Raw genomic sequence first — 19983 nt, forward strand, 5'->3', positions numbered from 1 at the left:
TAAATGAGGTTTTTCTCACTCTGAGCCAGAAATCTCCACTTCAGCAGCACTTACATCCACCAAACTTTCCAGTATCATTCCTATCTATTTTCTAAAGATTTTAACAGAGTTGTTTGTTTATATATCCTCCACAGCCTGATTTATAGAACATTATATTCCTAAAAAACATGGTGACAAAGTGATAAAACAGATATCCAAAATTCCCTCTGTAAAAACCTTCAACTCTAATATGTCAACTAAATGAAACAAGAATTCTGAACCTGGCTTTATACAATGTTCAGATTTCTGTCCTGGAAATGTATCTACATGAGCACATATGTGATAAGATAATGCCTCATTTGCATATTTTATGTTTCCAGAGAACTTGTATTACAAAAAATAATTCTCTTATTGTAAATAATCAACTGGGGAAGTCTCATGGTTTTATTTATCTGTTAATTGTTTTACCCTGTTCACCTGTAGTGTCTCCCCTTACAACAAAACAATTAATACAACATATTAGTATTTGGCTGAACCAGCCAGTGTAAAAGTGAACCACCTGGAGTAATAAAGCTAGTCAAAATATATTAGTTTAAATCTTTGAATATGAAATTGTATTATTTTTTAATTAAAAACAAAATAGTTTGTTATAATTAAAGCACATTTAGTATGGTCAAAAAAGTAGTATTGTAGTAATTTTGAAATGAAATGGATAGCTAAACTGTCAAATAGAAATAAAGCAAATAGCCCTCTGCCTTCAATGCGTATTAGCTTTTCCCCACAAAAACTGAAAATCCACACTAATCATTAACTTAAAATCTCAAAACAAAGACAAACATTCATTCAGAACAGGAACAACAAAATCAGGAACATTTGAAAGGATCTGGTAAATTCCCCTTCAGACAAAAAACGCTTTAAACTGAACCCACATTTGTTATTTATATAACAGTTTGTCTTCTGACATCGCCTATAAGATCAATTCCCAACTTCTCATGAATCCACAATCTCATTGACCTTGTTCACATTAAGTTGAACATGTTAATTAGAGGGAAAAGCAACTTGGAAAGGTGGCAAATTGTATCTGCATTGCAATGCAAGTGCTACATTTGAGAGTATAAAAGTGATTTTAAAGTGGAAGCAAAATACTGTGAATTGAATTGTGCAATGTCCTTTTAACGCCACTAGATGGCAACATTGCTCCAAACACAGTGACATGGATTCCTGCTTGTCAGGTCTGAGTCACCTGAAGTGAAATGAGATAAGAGGTCATCATTGGGAAGTGCCACAGATGTGTTACACAGAAAGAGACAAATTAAAGATAATGTATTATTACAAATTGCTATTTATTAGAAGTACAACACTATTTCTCATTGTTTGCCCCCTGATTTCATTTTTAATTCGTTTTTTTTCCCCTGAGTTAAGTAGCGTTGAAATATTTCCTTGCATGTGTTAAGTTTGTTTTTTTGTATCAATGAAATTACATTCTGCTTGCATCTTTTATCTACACATTTAAATGGTTAAACATCTAAATTTGTCTTCTTTTATGTCGACTAGAGAGCATATTGGTAGACATAAGGCCCATTCTCATAAAGCATATGCCAGATTTTTTTTTTTTTTTTACAACTAGTCATTTTTACGAGTCTTCGATTCAATCAGACCATTATTATCATCAGCCCAACCTTTTGATTTACGAGAACATCTGCTGGGTTGCGCCTATACAACTCCTGTCTGATCACTTACTTCAAAATGTCTTATTAGAGTTATTTTTTAATAGCCTTCCCATATGTGGACACTTGAATGGAAGTCGTATACACACACACACACACACATACAAGCCTTTTACATCGTTTACATGGCGTGCGCATTCCTGCCCGTGCGTAATGGCAATGAAGATATTTTTGCAAACCTTTATGTCTGGGTGCCACGGAGTTAGTAAATCACAGTATTAACATGGCTGGATCATCGACTGACATCTCTGTTTTTGGATACTGAGACGGTGATATTTGGGCTAACACTGTGTGGATATAAATATATGCCACCCTAGAGGCCTCGACCAAAGGCAGACATGGATCATCATGGCGAGAGAGAGAGCCGGCCACAATCAAACAAATGTGCTGAAGGATAGCTCTGAACGTGTGTGTGTGTGTGTGTGTTGGTGTGTGTGTGCGTAAAAGTGAGCCAGTCAGTGTGAGAGACATTTTATCTCACGTTGCTTTTTTCTTTATCACTATTTTATTATATCGTGTACTCAACGTGGTGTGGGGTGCTCACATTTCTCCTCCCACAGCATGGAGACATAAATAAACATCTATAGACAATGATGAGATGATTGCAGTGGGTGGGGGTGTCCAACCTTGACCGTTTATGGCATTTATCAAGACTCTGCTGAGACTCTTATGTCTGCTGGCTGCAGGGGTATGAGGATATATATATGTGTCATAAATATAATTGCTAAAAAAATGAAAGTTAGATTATTAGAATTACAGAAATTCTATTAAATTGTGCGTATTTTACGCATTAGATGTTTGTTTTTTTCTGGGGCTTTTAATTGTGCAGTTTTTGCTCAACTGTGAACATAAACGTGTCAAACTGATTAATTTCAACAATTCCCTGATAAAATCGTAATTTTCAAAGATGTCCCCCCTGATAAAACAAACAGACAAACTGACTCTCTCATTCTTCCCATTTCATTATAATGAACCAAACCGTAGTTATTGAACAGATGGCCCCCAGACAATTCAATTTGACAATTTAGAAATGACTCTGTAATGATGGGGGGCTGATGTGGATCTGAAACATGCATCCCTCTCTGTAACAGGCTCTCTCTCTGCAAGCTGCACACTTCTTCATGCATGTGAGCCCACCGTGCAGTTTCACGGTCCTGTGCGCAATCATGTAAATTTTGTTATTTTGCACTTTTTTGTTTTATTTTTGAGCAGTTATTTTTGAGTGATTGCAATATTTTTTTTGGACAGCGTCACACGGCGCAGTTTAGCTGTAATCCTCATATTTATGTTGGATTCAGCAACTTAGTCCCGCAAGATTTCTGTAATGCATCTAATCAAAGCTAATTTCAAACCATCGGGGCTGTAACAGAGAAATGCGCGCAGCGGCTGCCAGGCTTTTTGTGAGCTGAAACTTTTCTTAATCTCATAATCTGCCCAGAGCTGATACTCTGAATGAGCACTTGGACTTCCTCTGTTCTTGTGAAAAAAACACATTTAAATTCCATTTTTTAAATGTTCAAATCAAGTGATTTTTGTATATTTCTTTCATGCAGCAATGTGGGAAAACCCAAACTCAAATGTTAATTTACGATACGATACAACTTTATTGTCAGTTTGCACTGAAATTCATTTTGCATCCATAGGCAGCTCAGTTTGAGAAGAACTACACATCCAATAGACATACTGTTACCATAGACAGACAGACAAGTAAGACCCAGCAGCCAAAAAAACAAAACACATCACAATTATTCATACATAACCCATTACAAAATAACTATCTGTCCTCTGGATTTACATGTCTTTAGCAGCACATTCATTATTATTTAGCAACAAGCTGGACTGATGGACAAAAGCATTCTTTAGCCAACATTTGTTAATGTTGAATTAATTTGACACAATTAAATCTTGCACACAAAGCAATGCAACTATATTCCTCAAATTGTCTGCTCTCACTTTGCTGTTGCGCGTTTTTTGTCACATAATGAGCCAAAAAAAAAAAAAATCTGCTTCTTTATTCTGATGCATAAACATTTGATCAGATTGTGTTTTCGTCTTGTTTTACAAAGACAGATGCTGGGCACATTTTCATTTTCATAGCTGCAGCTCAAGTGACAACTGACGATGGATGTTACTCCTCTTCACTCTGCCCTTTTAGTCTCTGGATTAAACTAATGTCCTCAACATGAGCTGATGTTTGATAGTCGCCAATACGTTAATTGTCAACTCTAAAAAAGAGCACACACACACATGAGCGCTCACACACACACATCGTGCACAGCTTCTGGCTAAGTGTCTGTGTTGGGACGCTGCGTGAGATGAGATGAGGCTGAGATGAGGCGGGGACATCAGGCAGGCTGGTCTGGTCCTGGTTGGTGGACAGCTGATTGTCCTGCCTTATTAACTGTATGTTGGTATTGGGGGGGGCGTTCCTGCTCGCTGTTGTAAAACCACGCCTCCCTCACCTACTAGTCCTCTCCTGTTTGGCATCCCAGAGATGGTCCAAAGTGATTCCTCAAGGGGAGAATAGAGAGCGCAAAAATCAACCCGAGCAAGGAGCTGCAGAGGAGCGGATGCAGAGGACTGCCTCTTCTTAATTGCGCGTAATCTTCCGTTTCATCCATCTATCTGAACAAGAGGAGACTTTGCAGGAGTGTTTCATCTCCTTCATTTTCTCACTGTGGACTGTTTGTTTCAACAAAAAAAAAAAAAAGTGACATTTTTTATTTGTGTTTTTGTCAGCTTTGCACCTTGATCCTGGTGGGACTGTCTCCAACTCGGTGCAACCCTCTCATCCTCTCATCCTGCGCTTCTCCTCTTTCATCGCTGTTCATCTTCACAGCTGCTCGCTTTTTTATTCTCGTGGAGGAGTCGCTGACATGAGGTGCAGCTAACCCTGGATTGCTGACAGCTTCCCCCTTTTTCCCTTCCACATGTCGCATCTTTTTGTTTACTTTGAGAAACACGCGCAACAACTAAACGCCAAGTGAAACAGACCACGCCACTTTTGCTCCTCTGACAGCGCAGATCAAACAGACGCAAAAGAGGAGGTGGAGGCAGGGAAATAAGGAGAGGAGGGAGGATAGAGAGAGAGAGGAGAGGAGAGGAGAGGAGAGGAGAGGAAGGAGAGGAGTGAGAGAGAGATAGCGACAGTGTGAAGGTGCGTTTTTTGATGTTTGGCATCCACGAGAGCATCCAGAGGAGTGGGAGTAGTATGAAAGAAGAGCCCATGGTGGCCGGGATGAACGCGGTTCGGACATGGATGCAGGGCGCCGGAGTGCTGGACTCCAACACAGCCGCCCAGAGGTGAGCCTGAGGCGGCCTTGTGCGCTGCGCTGCACCGCAGAGAGAACCGGAGAGAGAACCGGGTTGGAGAGACGCGTTATGATCTGCGGAGCTGCTGTTATCAAGCGTCCTCCAGAGGACCGTAGAGTTGGATAACCACTGTTTCCTGCTGGCTTTATAAGTTTTTTTAAGTCCAACATGATATAATGCTTGTATGTGGCTCAGAGTGGTTTTTAGCATATTTCTGGACGGAAAGCACAGTTAGCTGCAAGCACTTTTATTATATGCTCGCAGGGTTTAAATGAAGGCTTAGAAATAACTTTTGGTGTGTGGAAAAGTGTGCTTAGTGTGAGTTTAAGGTTTTCCACCTTAACTTCGGTGGTTGTTTCTATTCTTTTGGTTATGATAAAGCAGAGTATAGGTTACTTTTTTGCATACATTAAGATTTTTTGTCTAGCTTGAATTTGGAAGATTTTCTTAAAACAATACAAAAATATATATATTAAGCGTCTCGAGATAACTTCTGTTGTGATTTGACGCTATTTAAAAATAAATTGAAAATTGAATTGAATATATTAAATTGGGCAAGTTTCAAATAAACTATCACACTTTTATCGACAGCAGCCATACTATCATGCTATCAGCCTATACTATCATAAGACCAATTGATATTTCCAAATTATGTTGGTTATATAAATGAGTATAGTTAAGGCTTTTAGGGCCTATAGGTTAATATTTAAACTTGTTTGTTTCATTATTTATTGTTGATACAACTGTAAAGGGTTTGTGCGCATTAGAAATAGGTTTTTAATTAAATTATATGTAGTTAGGGGATTTTAGAAGTGAAACATAAGCGACTGTAGAGTGCATTTTTTAAAAGCATATTTCTCTTGTGATGCATTATTATTATTATTATTATTATTATTATTATTATTGAGTGCATTTATTTTTAATTGCCTTCATGGTGGATGGTGCTTAGTTTTGTGCTTGTGTGTCCGCAGCGGAGTGGGTCTTGCTCGGGCACACTTCGAGAAGCAGCCGCCCTCCAACCTCCGCAAGTCCAACTTCTTCCACTTCGTCTTGGCTTTATACGACAGACAGGGTCAGCCGGTGGAAATAGAGAGAACCACCTACATCGACTTTGTAGAGAAGGAAAAGGTGAGTTTGCACATTTCACACACGCACAAAAATATATATACATTTTCACCACATGGTATAGTTTGTAATAAAATCTTTGAAATAAGCTTCTAATGTTGTGAAGCATGGACTGATGACTGACACAGTATACTGGCTGTTAAGTCCAAGTGATAAATTACCAGACTGTGTGTTAACAAAGTGGCCAGACGCACACAGCAGGGATCATGAAGGCGTTATAGATGTGGTTTCCCTAAAAGATTTACACACTTCTGGTTATTTTAGCATTTCTTTTATAATTTCAAAACCTTCAAAATCCATTTTAAACTAATTTACTTTAAAGCTGTAAACGAAGTGCATGAACACTTTTGCACCCAGTTTGTGCCACTAATAATATTGAATTATGACAGTTCAGCACAGCGTGCTGCCATGTTCCTGCAGGTGTTGTCAGACACGATATTTAATTCTCTAGACAAACATCAATATTAGTGTTTGATGCGTCGATCAGGTGGAATATTGATCTGTGAGCAAGTGGCGTTAAAAAGTGAATGTTTCACTTTTAAATGCGTGTTTTATTCATCAGCATTTAGTATCGACTTGTTTATTATTAATTAGATACAAATGTCCTTCTGCTGTTGGTCAGTAATATTAACACAATTTAATATTACATTACATACACAATGTCATTTATAATTAATACACATGTCAAATTTATTCTTATTAAATTTGTTAAATGTCTGTAATAGCATTCTAAACAATTTTCGTTTCTAATATTAATAAAGTTGTAAACTGGTTCGAGTTGTAAAGAAAGTTCTCTTTTCAAAATATCAGATTATTAAGAAATTGAGTTTACAAAATATATTTTTGTCAAATAACAAAAAAAAAGTTGTTGCAAACACAAGCTTGTTTTCTTTCTTTTTGTCTGTGTGGATGTTATGAAGAAGTGATTTAAATTTGACCACAGTTAGAGAGACTTTAATATGTTAATAGTCTAAAAATATCAAGTTGTGGACGCGCAGTAAAAGTCCCAGATGAGATGTTTTGCTCGCTCTGACCGGCTCTTGTTTGGTTTAATTTTCATAGGAAACGACGGGGGAAAAGACCAACAATGGGATCCATTATAGACTTCAGCTCCTCTACAGTAACGGTGAGTTTAGCTTCCATAATTTTTATGGAGCAATAAAAAAAAAAAAAAAAAAAGCAGTGAGTGAATGATACGCCAAACCAACGTGAGGAAACTCAGGAAACAAATGTTTTAGGAGGTCACATCCTGTTTTGTTTTATGCCTTATTTTTTAATTCATGTGAAGGATTAGTGCTTTATCTGTTTAGTACTTTTTTAAATGTTATTATTTCCACTTTTATTATCACTACATAATTATATTTATAATATTATTATTATTTGCCTATTATTATGTTGTGCTTGCTGCTTGTAAATATATCTTCTCCGGTCAGCAGTAAACAACCCAAAGGAAGCATAATAAAATGTTTCCCATCCTTCTTTTTTATTTTTTTTTAAAGTCTTTGTTCCTTGATTGAATAATTAAATTATATTGATTATAATATATTAATAGTGTGGTTCTCCCTGCTGTGCACGTTTTCACAGTTCTTGATAAATGTTTTTAGAGATAATGTCAACAGAGGTAAATAAAGTAAATTCAATTTTCTAAAGTTCCTAGCAAACTGACAGCATGCAACAAATACTGAAAGTCATTAGAAACAGTTTGGACTCATTTAGTTCCCATAAAGTGCCTCAGAGGAGAAGTCAGAATGAATAAAACCTGTGATCTGAAATATTCTCCAGAATGGAGAAAAAGCTTTGCCTCAGATGTGATATGAAGCCTGCTGGTTATATTTGAACCATTTCTCTGTTTCTGTCTCTGTGCAGGGATCAGGACAGAGCAGGACCTGTATGTTCGTCTCATCGACTCTATGACTAAACAGGTAAGAGGTTTGCATTAAACTACAGGTTCAAAGAATGAAACTGTGCATCAGTGAGTTTGGTAGTTGTGTTGGTCTGAATGTTGCCCCTACCTACAACCGCCCCCTCCTCCTCCTCCTCCTCCTCCTCCTCGCCCCCGCTGCATGCCTGTGTCTGAGACCCTCAACTTCAGCACAGCACAGCCGGCTTGATAAACGACCTGTCTTACCTGTGGAATACATTTACAGAGGCCCAGAAAAGTAGAGGACATGTGTCCTCATACTCTACCTCTGCACAGCAGCGAGTAAGTGTGTGTGTGTGTGTGTGTGTGTGTGTGTGTGTGTGTGTGTGTGTGTGTGTGTGTTTTTACAAGCGTCAGGCAGTATATAGTATATGTGTGTGTGTGTGTGTGTGTGTGTGTGAGGCTGTGTGATCGTGCACATATAGTGTGTGAGTATCCCAGTGAGGTGCAGATGCGGTTGTGTGTTAGTGTTAGTGTTTGAGAGAGACAGTGATGCATGCCAGCTCACTCTTTGAGGACCTTGACCCTCATTTCCTCAATGTGAAACAGAACAAACTATCCCAGAGTGTGTTATGGCCAATTCAATCGCACAAAGAAATACAGAGCAGCACATGTGGGCTGGCGCACACTGAGGGAATTCTCCGTTAGGAAACGACTTAGATACGAAGAAAATAAGCCACTTCAATGCTGTTTTGATATCGGGTCTTTTGTTTTGCCAATTCTGCCTCTAGTGCCATTAGGCTTGAAGAGAGTTTGCCTTAGAATGAAAGGAGTAGGAGGGGATGTTGTTTGTGTGAGTGCGTGTGTGTGTTGGCGTGTTTATCGGTGTGTGTGTGTGTGTGTATATGTGTGTGTGTGTGTATGCGTGTGCGTGTGTGTGTGCAGGGTGATCACAGCCCTGGAGAGCATGTTGAGTGGGGTTGGAGGGGTAACCAGACTAGATTTTTGGACGCTGTGCTGTATGGACCAGATGGTGCACTATACTCCAGTCTGGCAGTCCAACTGCTCACTGTACACAGCATATAAACATACGCGCACGCACAAACACATATGCACACGCGGGAGTACACACACACACACACGGGCACACACACACACACATGCTTTCTCTCTTACTGTCTCTGTCAGAACAGAGCGTTCCTGTTCAGGAGGACTGGATTCCCACGACACACATTTTGCCAGATAGACAACACTACTCCCAGATGAAAGACACACACTTTTCTGTTTTTTTATTTGCCCCTGCATCTTTTTTTTTTCCTCTTTCAGCATGCCACATAAAAAAATCACGGTTATTTGAATTGTCTGTGATTTATTTATTTTTTTTCTTCTCCATCCTTCCAGGCGATTATCTATGAGGGCCAGGATAAAAACCCAGAGATGTGTCGGGTCTTGCTGACCCACGAGATCATGTGCAGGTAAGACAAAACACACCCAGCCACAGCTGTCATTTGTTGGTCCTGCCGATGCTTTATAGTCTGGATCAAGGTGAATGTTTTTCTCACATCGGAGGTGTCCCTGTTGGTGTAAAGAGGGGGCCAAGACACGAGGAGCACTGCTAAATTACAACAGAAATCTTATCATTTTCCTCAAAGTGGGTTGGGGAGATGGGCCCTGGCCTATTTCTGTTGGTAGGGATGTGTGTGTGTGTGTATGTGTCTGTGTATATGTGTGTGCATCCCTCTCATGTTCAGCTAATTAGGACAAGGAAAAGCTCATTACTCAAACCCATCCTCCTTAGTCTGTGTAATACATGCAGTTTGCTGTGTCCTGACAGTGAGCTATGTGCAGAGGGGGACAGACTCGGATTACACATAAAATACAGACACACACACAGTCAAATATACTACAGCAAGCGCAGATCTCACACACCGTCGCCTGCATTTACAATCAATACAAGCATCACACAGCATGTGATTGTCCCTCACAAACCAGCCGTTTAGAAATACATGTAGAGTCAGATTTAGAGAAATGGCCAGTGGCAAAGTGTAGCCACTTCCTGGTTATCACACAAGGCAATTTAGACCACTTGTTTTCATACGCTGCAGGAAACGGTCGAGATCAGAAATCCGATCTGGCTCTCCAAGCCTCCTGTCCTGGGGGACTCAAGAAAGTAGGGGGGAGGGTCAATCTGTCTCCCCCGTTCACTCCCTCTCTTTTGTGTCTTTCTCCATCTCCTCCCACACACACACACATACAGTAGATGCAGTCAGGCGCAGGTACACACAGGCGTGCATACTGTACACGCAGACAGAGAAGAAAAGGTAGACGCGATGATACTTTTTGGGGGAAACGGGGGGGCTGACGGCACACAACAACGCTGTTACATTGTGCTGCAGTCAAATGATTCAGAAAGGACTCGTCACATCAGTATGCAACCCCCTTCTACCCAGCATGCACTACTCCCCAGGTCCAGTGGGACCACTCTGTGACCCACTTCTGAAGAGAGAGAAAAAGCGAGAGAGAGAGAGAGAGGGAGAGGCAGGATAGAGGGAGGGTACGAGCACTGAGGAAAAATAGAGAACATAAGATGTCTGGTTGTGTGATGTCTGACAGAAATGGAGCTAACCTGAGCCCTGGAGGCTAATTCAAGTTTGTATCCAGCCCCATTCAAGCTCACTGCTTTTTCTCTCCTCCTCCAAACTTCTCCTAAAATCGCCCCGCTGATCTCACCTACTGTAGCGCCAGAGCCCCGGTCTTACCTCGGGAAGCCCGGCAGAAATCCTATTCACGTCGCTTCTTAAACTCTGCCAAAGTCTCACGCCCTCTTACTCCTCTTTCTCTTTTCCTGTATGCTCATCTGACATCCTCTCCCTCTCAGTGATGTACCTTATCTTTATTTCTCTGCTGTTCACACCGCTGTGACTAACTCCTCTCCTTTGTCTCTACCCCCCCCTTCTTCTCTCACCTCCCTGCAGTCGATGCTGTGATAAGAAGAGTTGTGGCAACAGGAACGAGACCCCATCAGACCCTGTCATCATCGACAGGTAAGCACACTTTGCCCTTTGACCCCGGGCCAACGTGATGCTGCACTGTCACAGCAAACACAAACACAAGCACGTATGACTGCCTGTAGGTGTGAACAGGAAATGTGTGCAGAATACACAGGCAGCAAATGTTGCAGAAACATCCCATAGATAGAAAAATAATGACAGAATTTTGTATAAATTTCCAGAGGAGTAGGCAGATGAAAGCTATTTTTCGACACGCGATTTTGGCTGAGAAAACGTAACCTGCAGGCCACGGCTTGTTTAAATTTCAGCAACCATAATCGTCTGTGTGCGCAAAATGTGTGAAACGGCAGTAAATACTACTCCAGCGGTATGTGTGTGAAGTGGAGGAGCAATCACAGAGCAGTTGAGCTCTGCTTCAAGTGTGGTCAAACAGTGTTTGTGTGGTCGGGCTGATGACTTAGCTGATGAGCAGTTAGGGTTACAGCTACAGCCTGGCGTGTGTGTTTCTGTGTATAAATCTCACTCTGGGCCGGGTGTGGTATACTCAAGCTTGTCTGCAGCTTTAGACACTGGCAGACACCACTCCTGCACACAAACACACACACACTTCTCTTTGAGTGTACACCTTTCTCCTGCCATCATAAACTACCTCTGACCGATGCAGCAGCTCGCCTGATTTACGGTTAGTCGGGAAAAAAAGAAAAGTGCTGTAGATTTACGGTCTGGTCTGTGCTGTGTGCATGCGTGTGGCCCACGTGTTGACGTACATTGTGGAGGGAAATTATTTGTTTATACTTGAGCAGTTGTTGGAGCGTGCAAATTTAAGGCTGAACTTGAAGTATCACCTTTTTCTGACTGTATTTAACCCTTCCAAACAACTGCATTATCACGTAGTGCGTCGTAGGTTATTTATGTTTTATGTCTGATTTGAATTTGTCACATTCGAGTGTATTTGTGTGAGTGTTAATGAGGCAGTGACCTGTGCTATCTGATGAACACAGCTGTCCTGTGCTCGCTGCTGCTCTGTCAAAAGCTACTCTTTACCTGTGTGTGTGTGTGTGTGTGTGTGTCTGTATTGTGTGTGTGCGTGTGTGTGTGTGCGCCACCCTTGTTCCGCTCCAGTGAAGCGGAAGGCCTCACCTCAGCGCTCCCTGAGACAGCTGCACCCCACCACGTGGCTTCAGACAACACGCCTGCCCATCACTCTGTGCCACATTTCTGATTTTTGTTCTCACGTGTGCGCATACTTGTTGAATTTCTCATCTGTGCGCTCTGTCGCTCTGTTTCTACGCGGGCGCCATCCGGGCTCTCGCCACGGTTAAACTTTCCCCTTCTGTTTTTGCCGCAGTTTGAGCAGAGCCACCTTGGCGAAACAGGCTGATCTCTGCTGCGAACAGCTTTTCCCACACTGAGCATGTGTTGTGGTCGCTCGCTGGCGGTATTCCCCCGACGCCCAGTGGCTCAGGTGTGAGGGCAGCATTAACGAACAACAAATTAGAACAGGGGGAGGGAAAACAACAGCAATATCTCTGTTTTCCTCTCCAGCGAGCACTCTTTCTGGACAGGAAAATAGGTCAGGTGAGAGGAGAGCGAATGGGGGAGGTTGGCTCGCTTTAAAGGGGGGGAAACTGTAGGGGAATAAGGAGAGGAGGGTTTATACGTTTGCTCATTTAGTACCAATATATTCTTGGCAGTTGTAATAATCTGGGATTCATAAACAAACAAACAACTGTGAGGGTGAAACTGACTCAATTACCACGAGTTCCCCTCCTTCAAATTCATAAAGAAATACCATCAACAGCCCCTCTCCACCCTTGAAGTTATTTAGTTCGTTAAATAAGGGCTCGTTAGCCCTCTGCTGTTTCGCAGAGATGATTAGATTTTACAGCCCTAATTAGCTGGGCTAGCTCTAACTCTTCTGGAAGAGTAATGGGTCTGATTGCCTAATTAGCTCTCTCTCGTTAAGATGGGAGAAACAGGCCACTGCAGCAAAACCGCAGGAATGAGGAAAAATAAAGTCAGCTAATGAGAAACTTATTTGATTGTTAGGAGAACAAATCTGGTACAGTGTGGATCGGGAGCGCTCTGGGTACTGTACACGCTCACCGGGAGAATCTCTCTCACCCACCTCTTTATCTCACCTCCTGTTGAAAAGAGAATTTGTTCGGGCTTTAAAGCGCTTGCAAGGAGCAGTGCGATGCGGATTTTAATTATGAAGCATATTTGTTTAGTCTATGATGGCAAAAGGCACTGTAACATTTCTTAGATTTTTACTGAAGATGAAAGAAACCCCCCACAATCTGCCCTGTTTTTATGCTGTTTTGGTTTATGGTAGCAGCGACATTCAATTTTACATGTAGCGTTGTCATCTCTGACTGTCTCAGATGTTCACAGTCCATCTGATCTGAATCAGTCCTGAAGATGAAGATGTCATCTTGTATGCATTTAGCCTCTGAGGTGGTGAGTTCTTGGAAAGTTAGAGAGACCTTGGCACGACAGGTTGTGTCTGTGCTTGACACTGGGCAGGGGAAAGCAGCTGAAAGGTGAGAAGCTTGTGTGCGCCTCTCTATATCTTCCCCGGGGAAACATGTGTGGTCCACTTTAGCCTCTTACAGAGGCAGGATAATATGAGGGGAGCCCTTAACCCCCCTCCACCTCCACTTCCACCTCTCTCCATCACTCCTGGTTAGTGTGGGGTTAATCATATGCAGCCACTGCTAGTCAGTCTATCATGTGCCTGGTTGGGCCTCAAATCACAAACACATTTGCCTCTCACCCGTGTACACCTCTGCTATCTCCCTGCATAGCTTTTCTCCCCACAGAACTGCTTTTTGTTCATTTACTTGCTGCTTCCATATAATTGCGGACTAATCTCTCAACCCTACTCGCTTTGGGGGTATGACTGTCCCTCCAGCCCCATGTGTCCTCTCTTGGCTCCTACCACCTGTGTCCCGTGGCCCTTTTCCTGCCCGGCCAGCTCCCCAAGGCTTACCGCAGGGTGTCCCCCAGGCAGGGAGAGCCTCTCTGGAGGGGGCAGAGAAACTCTCTGCGACCAGAGATAAGGATCCAATGGATAGCCCTGCATTTCCCATGATCCCCCTTTCCAGTGCGGGGAGGGAGGGGGGGGTGTCAAGTTTACATGCACAGACGATGTTATTTCAGGTTTATGGCTGTTTTCGAGTGTGCGCTTGTTTGCGTTTGCACACACTCCTGCAGCCCGCCGTTGATGTGGCCCATTTCCTCGCATGCGTGTCTGTGCTTGTGTATCCGCATCGATGTTGGTTATTTCCCCAGGAGTGTGTGTGTGTTGATAGAGGCCATTTCCTGGCGAGTGTGTGTGTGTCTTGAGTGAAGAATGTCGGGCAGGAAGTGCTCCTCCCGGGGAGGATGATGTCATGGCCGACAGTTTCCTGTTCTGTGAGCCTGTAACAGCTTCACGGTGGGTAGTTAGTTAGCCCTTGCAGACCAGGTTTTGGTTCATCTCCTGCACCCGCCGCAGGTCTACACCTGCTTTGCTTTTACACCAGATCACCTGACGCATCTGGAAGTAAACTTTGCAGTGTCTTAAGGATTGCTATTTTCCAAGCGAATGCATTTTTTGCTGCATTGCTTGTTTGTCACTCTCCCCCGTCTTTGTGTCCCTCTGTAGTGGGGAACCCCCTCATTGTTTTGGTTGTTATGTTTGGATGCACTTCCTGGGGTGAGAGGTCATGTGTTGCCTTGGCTGGGCTAACGTGCGCTAGTGAATAATGTATGTCATTGACTTTATGTCAGCCCTGCCAGCCCCCCAAGCCGAGCCCACCCATGTTTAATTCATCCATCTCATTTGTGTGTGTGCCTGCGAATGTGTGTGTGTGTGTGTGTGTGTGTCATTTAGAGGCCCAGTCTGCACCTGTCCAGCCATTAGCCCCCTTCTCATTTGCATTTGATGCTAATGTGGTTTACTGGCAGCGCCTTCCGTCCCCTCAGCTTAGTTTCACTTTCATATCCATGACTGTGTTAGTGAGAAGGTGAAAACACACTCACGGTGCAGCTCTCCTACATTCTTCTGACTGTATCTGCTGATGTGTCTGACGTCTGAATGTTGAGGTCTTCATTAATTCTTTCTTCTTTCCCCGCGTCCTGGGTCTGTTGTATTTTATGAAGGATAGTCATTCTTCTCCCCCCTCTATTCCCGCTTGTTTCTCACAGTTGGTTTTCTATTGTGTCTCTGACCACCTATCAGTGGCTTTACATTTCCTTCCAAGACAAAGAGAAGCTAGAAACAGAGTCACGAGACCCTGACAGTATCTCTCTTTTAGTGTTTCTCTTTTGGGGGAGGAGAGATGTTTTCTTTTTTGATTTTTTTTTTTGATTTTTTTCTTGTTGATGTGCTGTTTCTTTTGTGCGGTCTTAGAGGATTGGGGTGGGGGGCAGCTGTATTAGATGTTATGGGAGGCTTTGAAAAGGCCTGGCCCTGAGCTGGTTGTGGTGTTTGTGCAGGGCTCAGGGGCAAAGAGGCAGAGTTGCTGGCTCATCGATATGCGGGCAGAACTCCCCTCCCTCAGGTGTTGGCCGCCTCACAAATCTGCCTCACACACACACACACACACACACACACACACACACATAGACACATCCCTCACCCTGAGATAAACTCATACACAGTACACAAATACATATGCAGAGGAGCGCATGCGCACTTATGAGAATCCACAGGCGGGCAAAAATGTAACGCACACATACATACACACACATTGACCTGCAGCTCTCTGCATCTGTTTGGTTGTGTTCTTTTTTTCCCTGCGGTGGTTCCCCCCCCCCCTCAGGGTTGGAGGAAAGCGCAGCCCCAAGGGACGGACGGCTGCGCTGATTGACAGCAGGGAGTTTGGAGGTCGAGGAGCCTCTAAAACAGCGCTGCCTCTTTCTCTCTCATCCAGACCTTCAGCACCTCCAACAACTGGGCTCGCTTTCTTTTTGCGAAACATTCTCAGAGTAAACATGGGGTTTGTTTCCATGATATGAAATATCAAATTAACACAAGCTGGTTTCGTTTGGTGGTGAGGAAACAACGCTGGAAATAAGTATTTTTAATGCTTGAGTTTGTGTGTGTTTGTTTGTTTTAATACTTTCCCCAATAAACTAAACAGAGCTGCTATCATACTTTATAGGTAGTTAAGCTAATGCTCCCCAGCTGAATGCAGGTAGCAAACAGTTTATTAGGGCATATAAAATGTAATTTACAAATGTTAAAACAGTGAAAAGTTCTGGGTTTCATGACATGGTTTTATATTTGGCGAGAGCTACTGTAAATAGCGCTGTTGTAGCTCTATTTTCTCTGCAAACTGCTTTGTCATTACTGCTTGACATTCCCTGCTTGACCTGGCCGCTCTCCTTGGCCGTTCCCACTGCCTTTTGTGTCAGTGTTTGTTCTGTCCCAGAATGAGGGGGTTTGGCCGGCCAGAGCTGACCCAAATGAGTAGCGTCCTACTTCTCCGAGAGCTATTTAAGACATTTTTGGTGTTGGAAATTGCAGGACGGAGAGAGAGATAGAGATAGAAGGGGGAGCTAAATAGAATGAAAGATATATTTACCATATGAAAGGTCTCGTGTATGACGCGTGTGGTGCTGCTGCGAGTGAGGGAGAAGGGTAACGTTTTCCAGGATTTAGTCCGTGACTCGCCCTAGAAGATGCGCTCAATTTGCTTTTCAAATGAGGCGTGAAGAGAGCGGCCGCGTGCCTCTTGGTGTGATGCTATATATTTGGACGTGCATGGTTATGCGTGTGTGTGTGGCAGGGGGCAACGCTTTGTTTCCTCAATGCTCTGATGTGTGTGGACAGACGAGCACACGGCCCACTAAGTGCTCTCTCACAGCCAATGTGTTACATGGCCGCCTGTGTTGCTGCTCGTAATTGAATAGACACAGCAGCTCCTCTCAGTGAAGGATACTCGCGGCCTCCTCTCCCAGCAGGGCCGAGCCAGTGTGTCATCGAGCAGTATAGCTTCCAACCGCCCCTGATGATTCATTGTTTACTAATTATTTCTAAGTGAGAAAGCAGACTGTACATGCCAGCTCTATATACCAACCCAACCTGGCGTCCCACTTCCCATCAGCCGGTTTCCCTCCCAGACCCTCTTTTGGCGCTTTACCTCAGCTCTGTAGGCCCAGGATGTACGTCCAGGTGTCCAGGATGAGTGCCGGTGACCCGCTGTGCCCGAGCAAGATGTATAGTCTGTTGATTGTTTTCCATCAATCTGTCCAGGAAGAATGGATCGCTGGCCAGGCGCTGTGAGCGGCGCTCTCAGTTTCACACGCCACAATGGAAGGAAAACCTGCGCGGCATGGGGGGGTAGACGGGGAGGGAGAGATATGGAGTGTGATAGTGGTGGTGGTGGGACTCTGTAACACTGGAGTGATCCTTTTCATATATTCTGGTTATTTCTGCAGGATGATTTTGAATTTCCTTTTAAAAACACTCATACTCTGGCACCTATGTAGTAACCATATGATTGTTTCCAAGTTCAACCATTTCATATCTTGTTATATATGAGTTTTGTGACATTGAGCTTGACTAATTTGAGCTGTAATGTTAAGAGACAAAAGGAAATCTTCAAGGGAGCGTCTCCGCCGTAATTAAACGTAAAGCAGCGACGTCAACATGCAGACAATTATGGTCAACAGCATGGTTCGATCAAAGGGAGGATATATTCTTACATTTCTAATATATTCTTTTTTACTTTGCATTAATCACCAGCAAATGAGACCCAAGCACATGTCACTGTTTCACTTCAAAAAGCCGAGCTGAATTTAAAGGCCTTTGTTTGTGTTTATGTAACTGATGAGGGGAGACAAAGTAAGGCGTAGGCAATCGACTGAGACACTTTGTTGTTTTACACCGCCTCACCCCCTTTGTGTGTGCGCTGCTAACGTTGTTTGTTTGTTTACCGAGTGGCTTGACCTCGCTGCGAGGAATGTTCGCTGTTTCCTTTTCTTCCGCGTCTCCTAAATGTGTTTGCGTCTCAGATTTTTTCTCCATCCACGTGTCTCTCTTCTTCATCTGTTCTACCTGCCCTTCTGTCTATGTGTCTTCTTCTTTGGTCCTCCCACTCAAAAATCCAGATTTAACTCTGAAGGTGTTTTTGGTTAATCACACTCGGAATCTTCCCCCTTGCGTTTGAACGCGTCTTCCTCAGCAGCGTGTGTGCTTCCTCGATCTCTGCGTGCGGCGCAGGAGAGAGTCACGCTAATTATCCCGGTTATTGGCTTCTCCAACGCAGAGGCTGTGATTTACATGAGGTGACATTCAGTTCAAACGTGCAGACCTTCGCAACCTTTTTCTGGAAAACAATTAACAGTGCCGCTTTCTCGTCTGCCTACCCTCTTTTTCACTCGCTATACACCACTCCCTCGCTCTCTTCCTCTGGCTATTGTCTTCACACAAACAGAGAAGATTTACTGCCAAAAGAGTGAGGGGTGTGCGAGGAGGTTGAAACAGTTGGTGTATTTTCTGTAGCAAGTGATTGCTTGCTTGTTAATTGACAGTTATTCTTTGTGGTAGATATTCAGAAAGGAGTAAAGCTGGCACGGCGGAAGGTATTAACTTCGCTTTTGCAGGATTGTAGCTGATGGTACTCCTTAAATAGTTCAAGGAGAGGAAAACATGCACATTCTCAAAATTGTTTGTGGTGCTGGGAGTAGATCCCCTCCAATATGTACTTAATCAATGTGATTGGATGATTGGAAGTGTCTGTCATCCCTATTGGTTTGAGGAAGTGACATCATCACATATCCATTACACCATGAAAAAAACAGGAAGAGAAGAGAAGAAAAATACATGTCAAACAATGAACATCAAATATACATCGCTATTGAAGGACAATACTAATAATCTTACCATCAATTATCACATGGCGCATTATATAAAGTTACACATTCAAAACACTGTTTGGTCAATATACTAACAGCAACTCAAAACAACAAGATCGAAATGCCAAGCCATCATCATTACAGTTAAGTAGAAGTTCTATATTTCACAGACATACACTCAAATCTAATTCATCATTGAGCCCAAAGTGGGTCCCAAAAGTTTGGAGCTCTGTTATCCAGAAGGCTTCTCGTTTAAGAAGAGCTTCACTCCTTCACTCCCTTAAATTGTGTCACATTTGCACAATAAAAGAACCAACTCGACAATGTTTCTGCCACTGACCCTGGAAAATTCAAGAAACACACTATTACACACACTTGCACGGACGGACATGTAAGCCCACACATGCACCGTTCAAACACAAAGACAAACTTACACAAGCGTGCCGTTAATGAAGCGCGTCTCTCTTCTGTCATGACGCCCGTGTTAGCATGACAAGATGTTTACACACACAATCACGGCCGCGCCTCTGATGTGGGCCGGGATGAAAGAGAGATGCGAGGGAGAGGGAAAAAGAGGAGGCAGAGACGTGACGGTGAGCGTCGGGTACGGACTGCTTTTCTCTGTTTGACAGGAGGACAGTTGTAACAGTACCCCACTGAGAGACGTAGAGAGATAGATAGACAACAGAGAGGGAGAAAAGATGTACCTGGAGGAAAAATGTTCTGAAAAGGAAAGACGTTTTTTTTCTCTGAACTCCACATTCTCGAATCAGGAGTAAAACAATTAGATCCGCCCGCTTCCCCTTGTCCCGCAGTGTGGATTACAAATGAGCAAACCTGGCATTTATCACATCACTACAAACATTTATTAAAGCCGGTTCCCCTCTAAAGCTGCAGAGATAACAGTGGGTAATTGCAGAGACTGGCTCTATTAGTTAAGTATGCCTAATGTCACTGCCTCAGAGCATTAATGGACGCCGTAGTATTATGTTCCTGCGCTCATTACCACCCCACTCCCCTTCAAACACACACACATATCCACACACCCTCTCCCCCTCCATTGACCCTGCAGCAGGAGTCTGTGCCACTCTAATGAGAAATGGAAAACACTACTCCGCAA

The 19983-nt window shown here is 43.1% G+C and overlaps 1 protein-coding gene across 6 annotated transcripts in view; it reads left to right on the plus strand.

Annotated features, from left to right (window-relative positions):
* Positions 1–19983, plus strand: part of LOC141775122 (transcription factor COE1-like) — a 70237-nt gene that overhangs the window by 9327 nt on the left and 40927 nt on the right. For 2 of the 6 annotated variants that reach the window (XM_074648170.1, XM_074648172.1), the window contains exons 1-6: positions 3985–5009; positions 5990–6146; positions 7206–7269; positions 8010–8065; positions 9406–9479; positions 10980–11048. In XM_074648170.1, coding sequence (XP_074504271.1) covers positions 4876–5009; positions 5990–6146; positions 7206–7269; positions 8010–8065; positions 9406–9479; positions 10980–11048 — 554 coding nt within the window. In that variant the 5' untranslated portion in view covers positions 3985–4875. Of the gene's footprint in view, positions 1–3984; positions 5010–5989; positions 6147–7205; positions 7270–8009; positions 8066–9405; positions 9480–10979; positions 11049–19983 lie in introns of those variants that run through there. The other 4 variants (XM_074648168.1, XM_074648169.1, XM_074648167.1 and 1 more) reach the window with 3 other exon arrangements.

This window comes from Sebastes fasciatus, chromosome 10 (genome assembly GCF_043250625.1).
Source record: "Sebastes fasciatus isolate fSebFas1 chromosome 10, fSebFas1.pri, whole genome shotgun sequence".
NCBI classification, from domain to species: Eukaryota; Metazoa; Chordata; class Actinopteri; order Perciformes; family Sebastidae; genus Sebastes; species Sebastes fasciatus.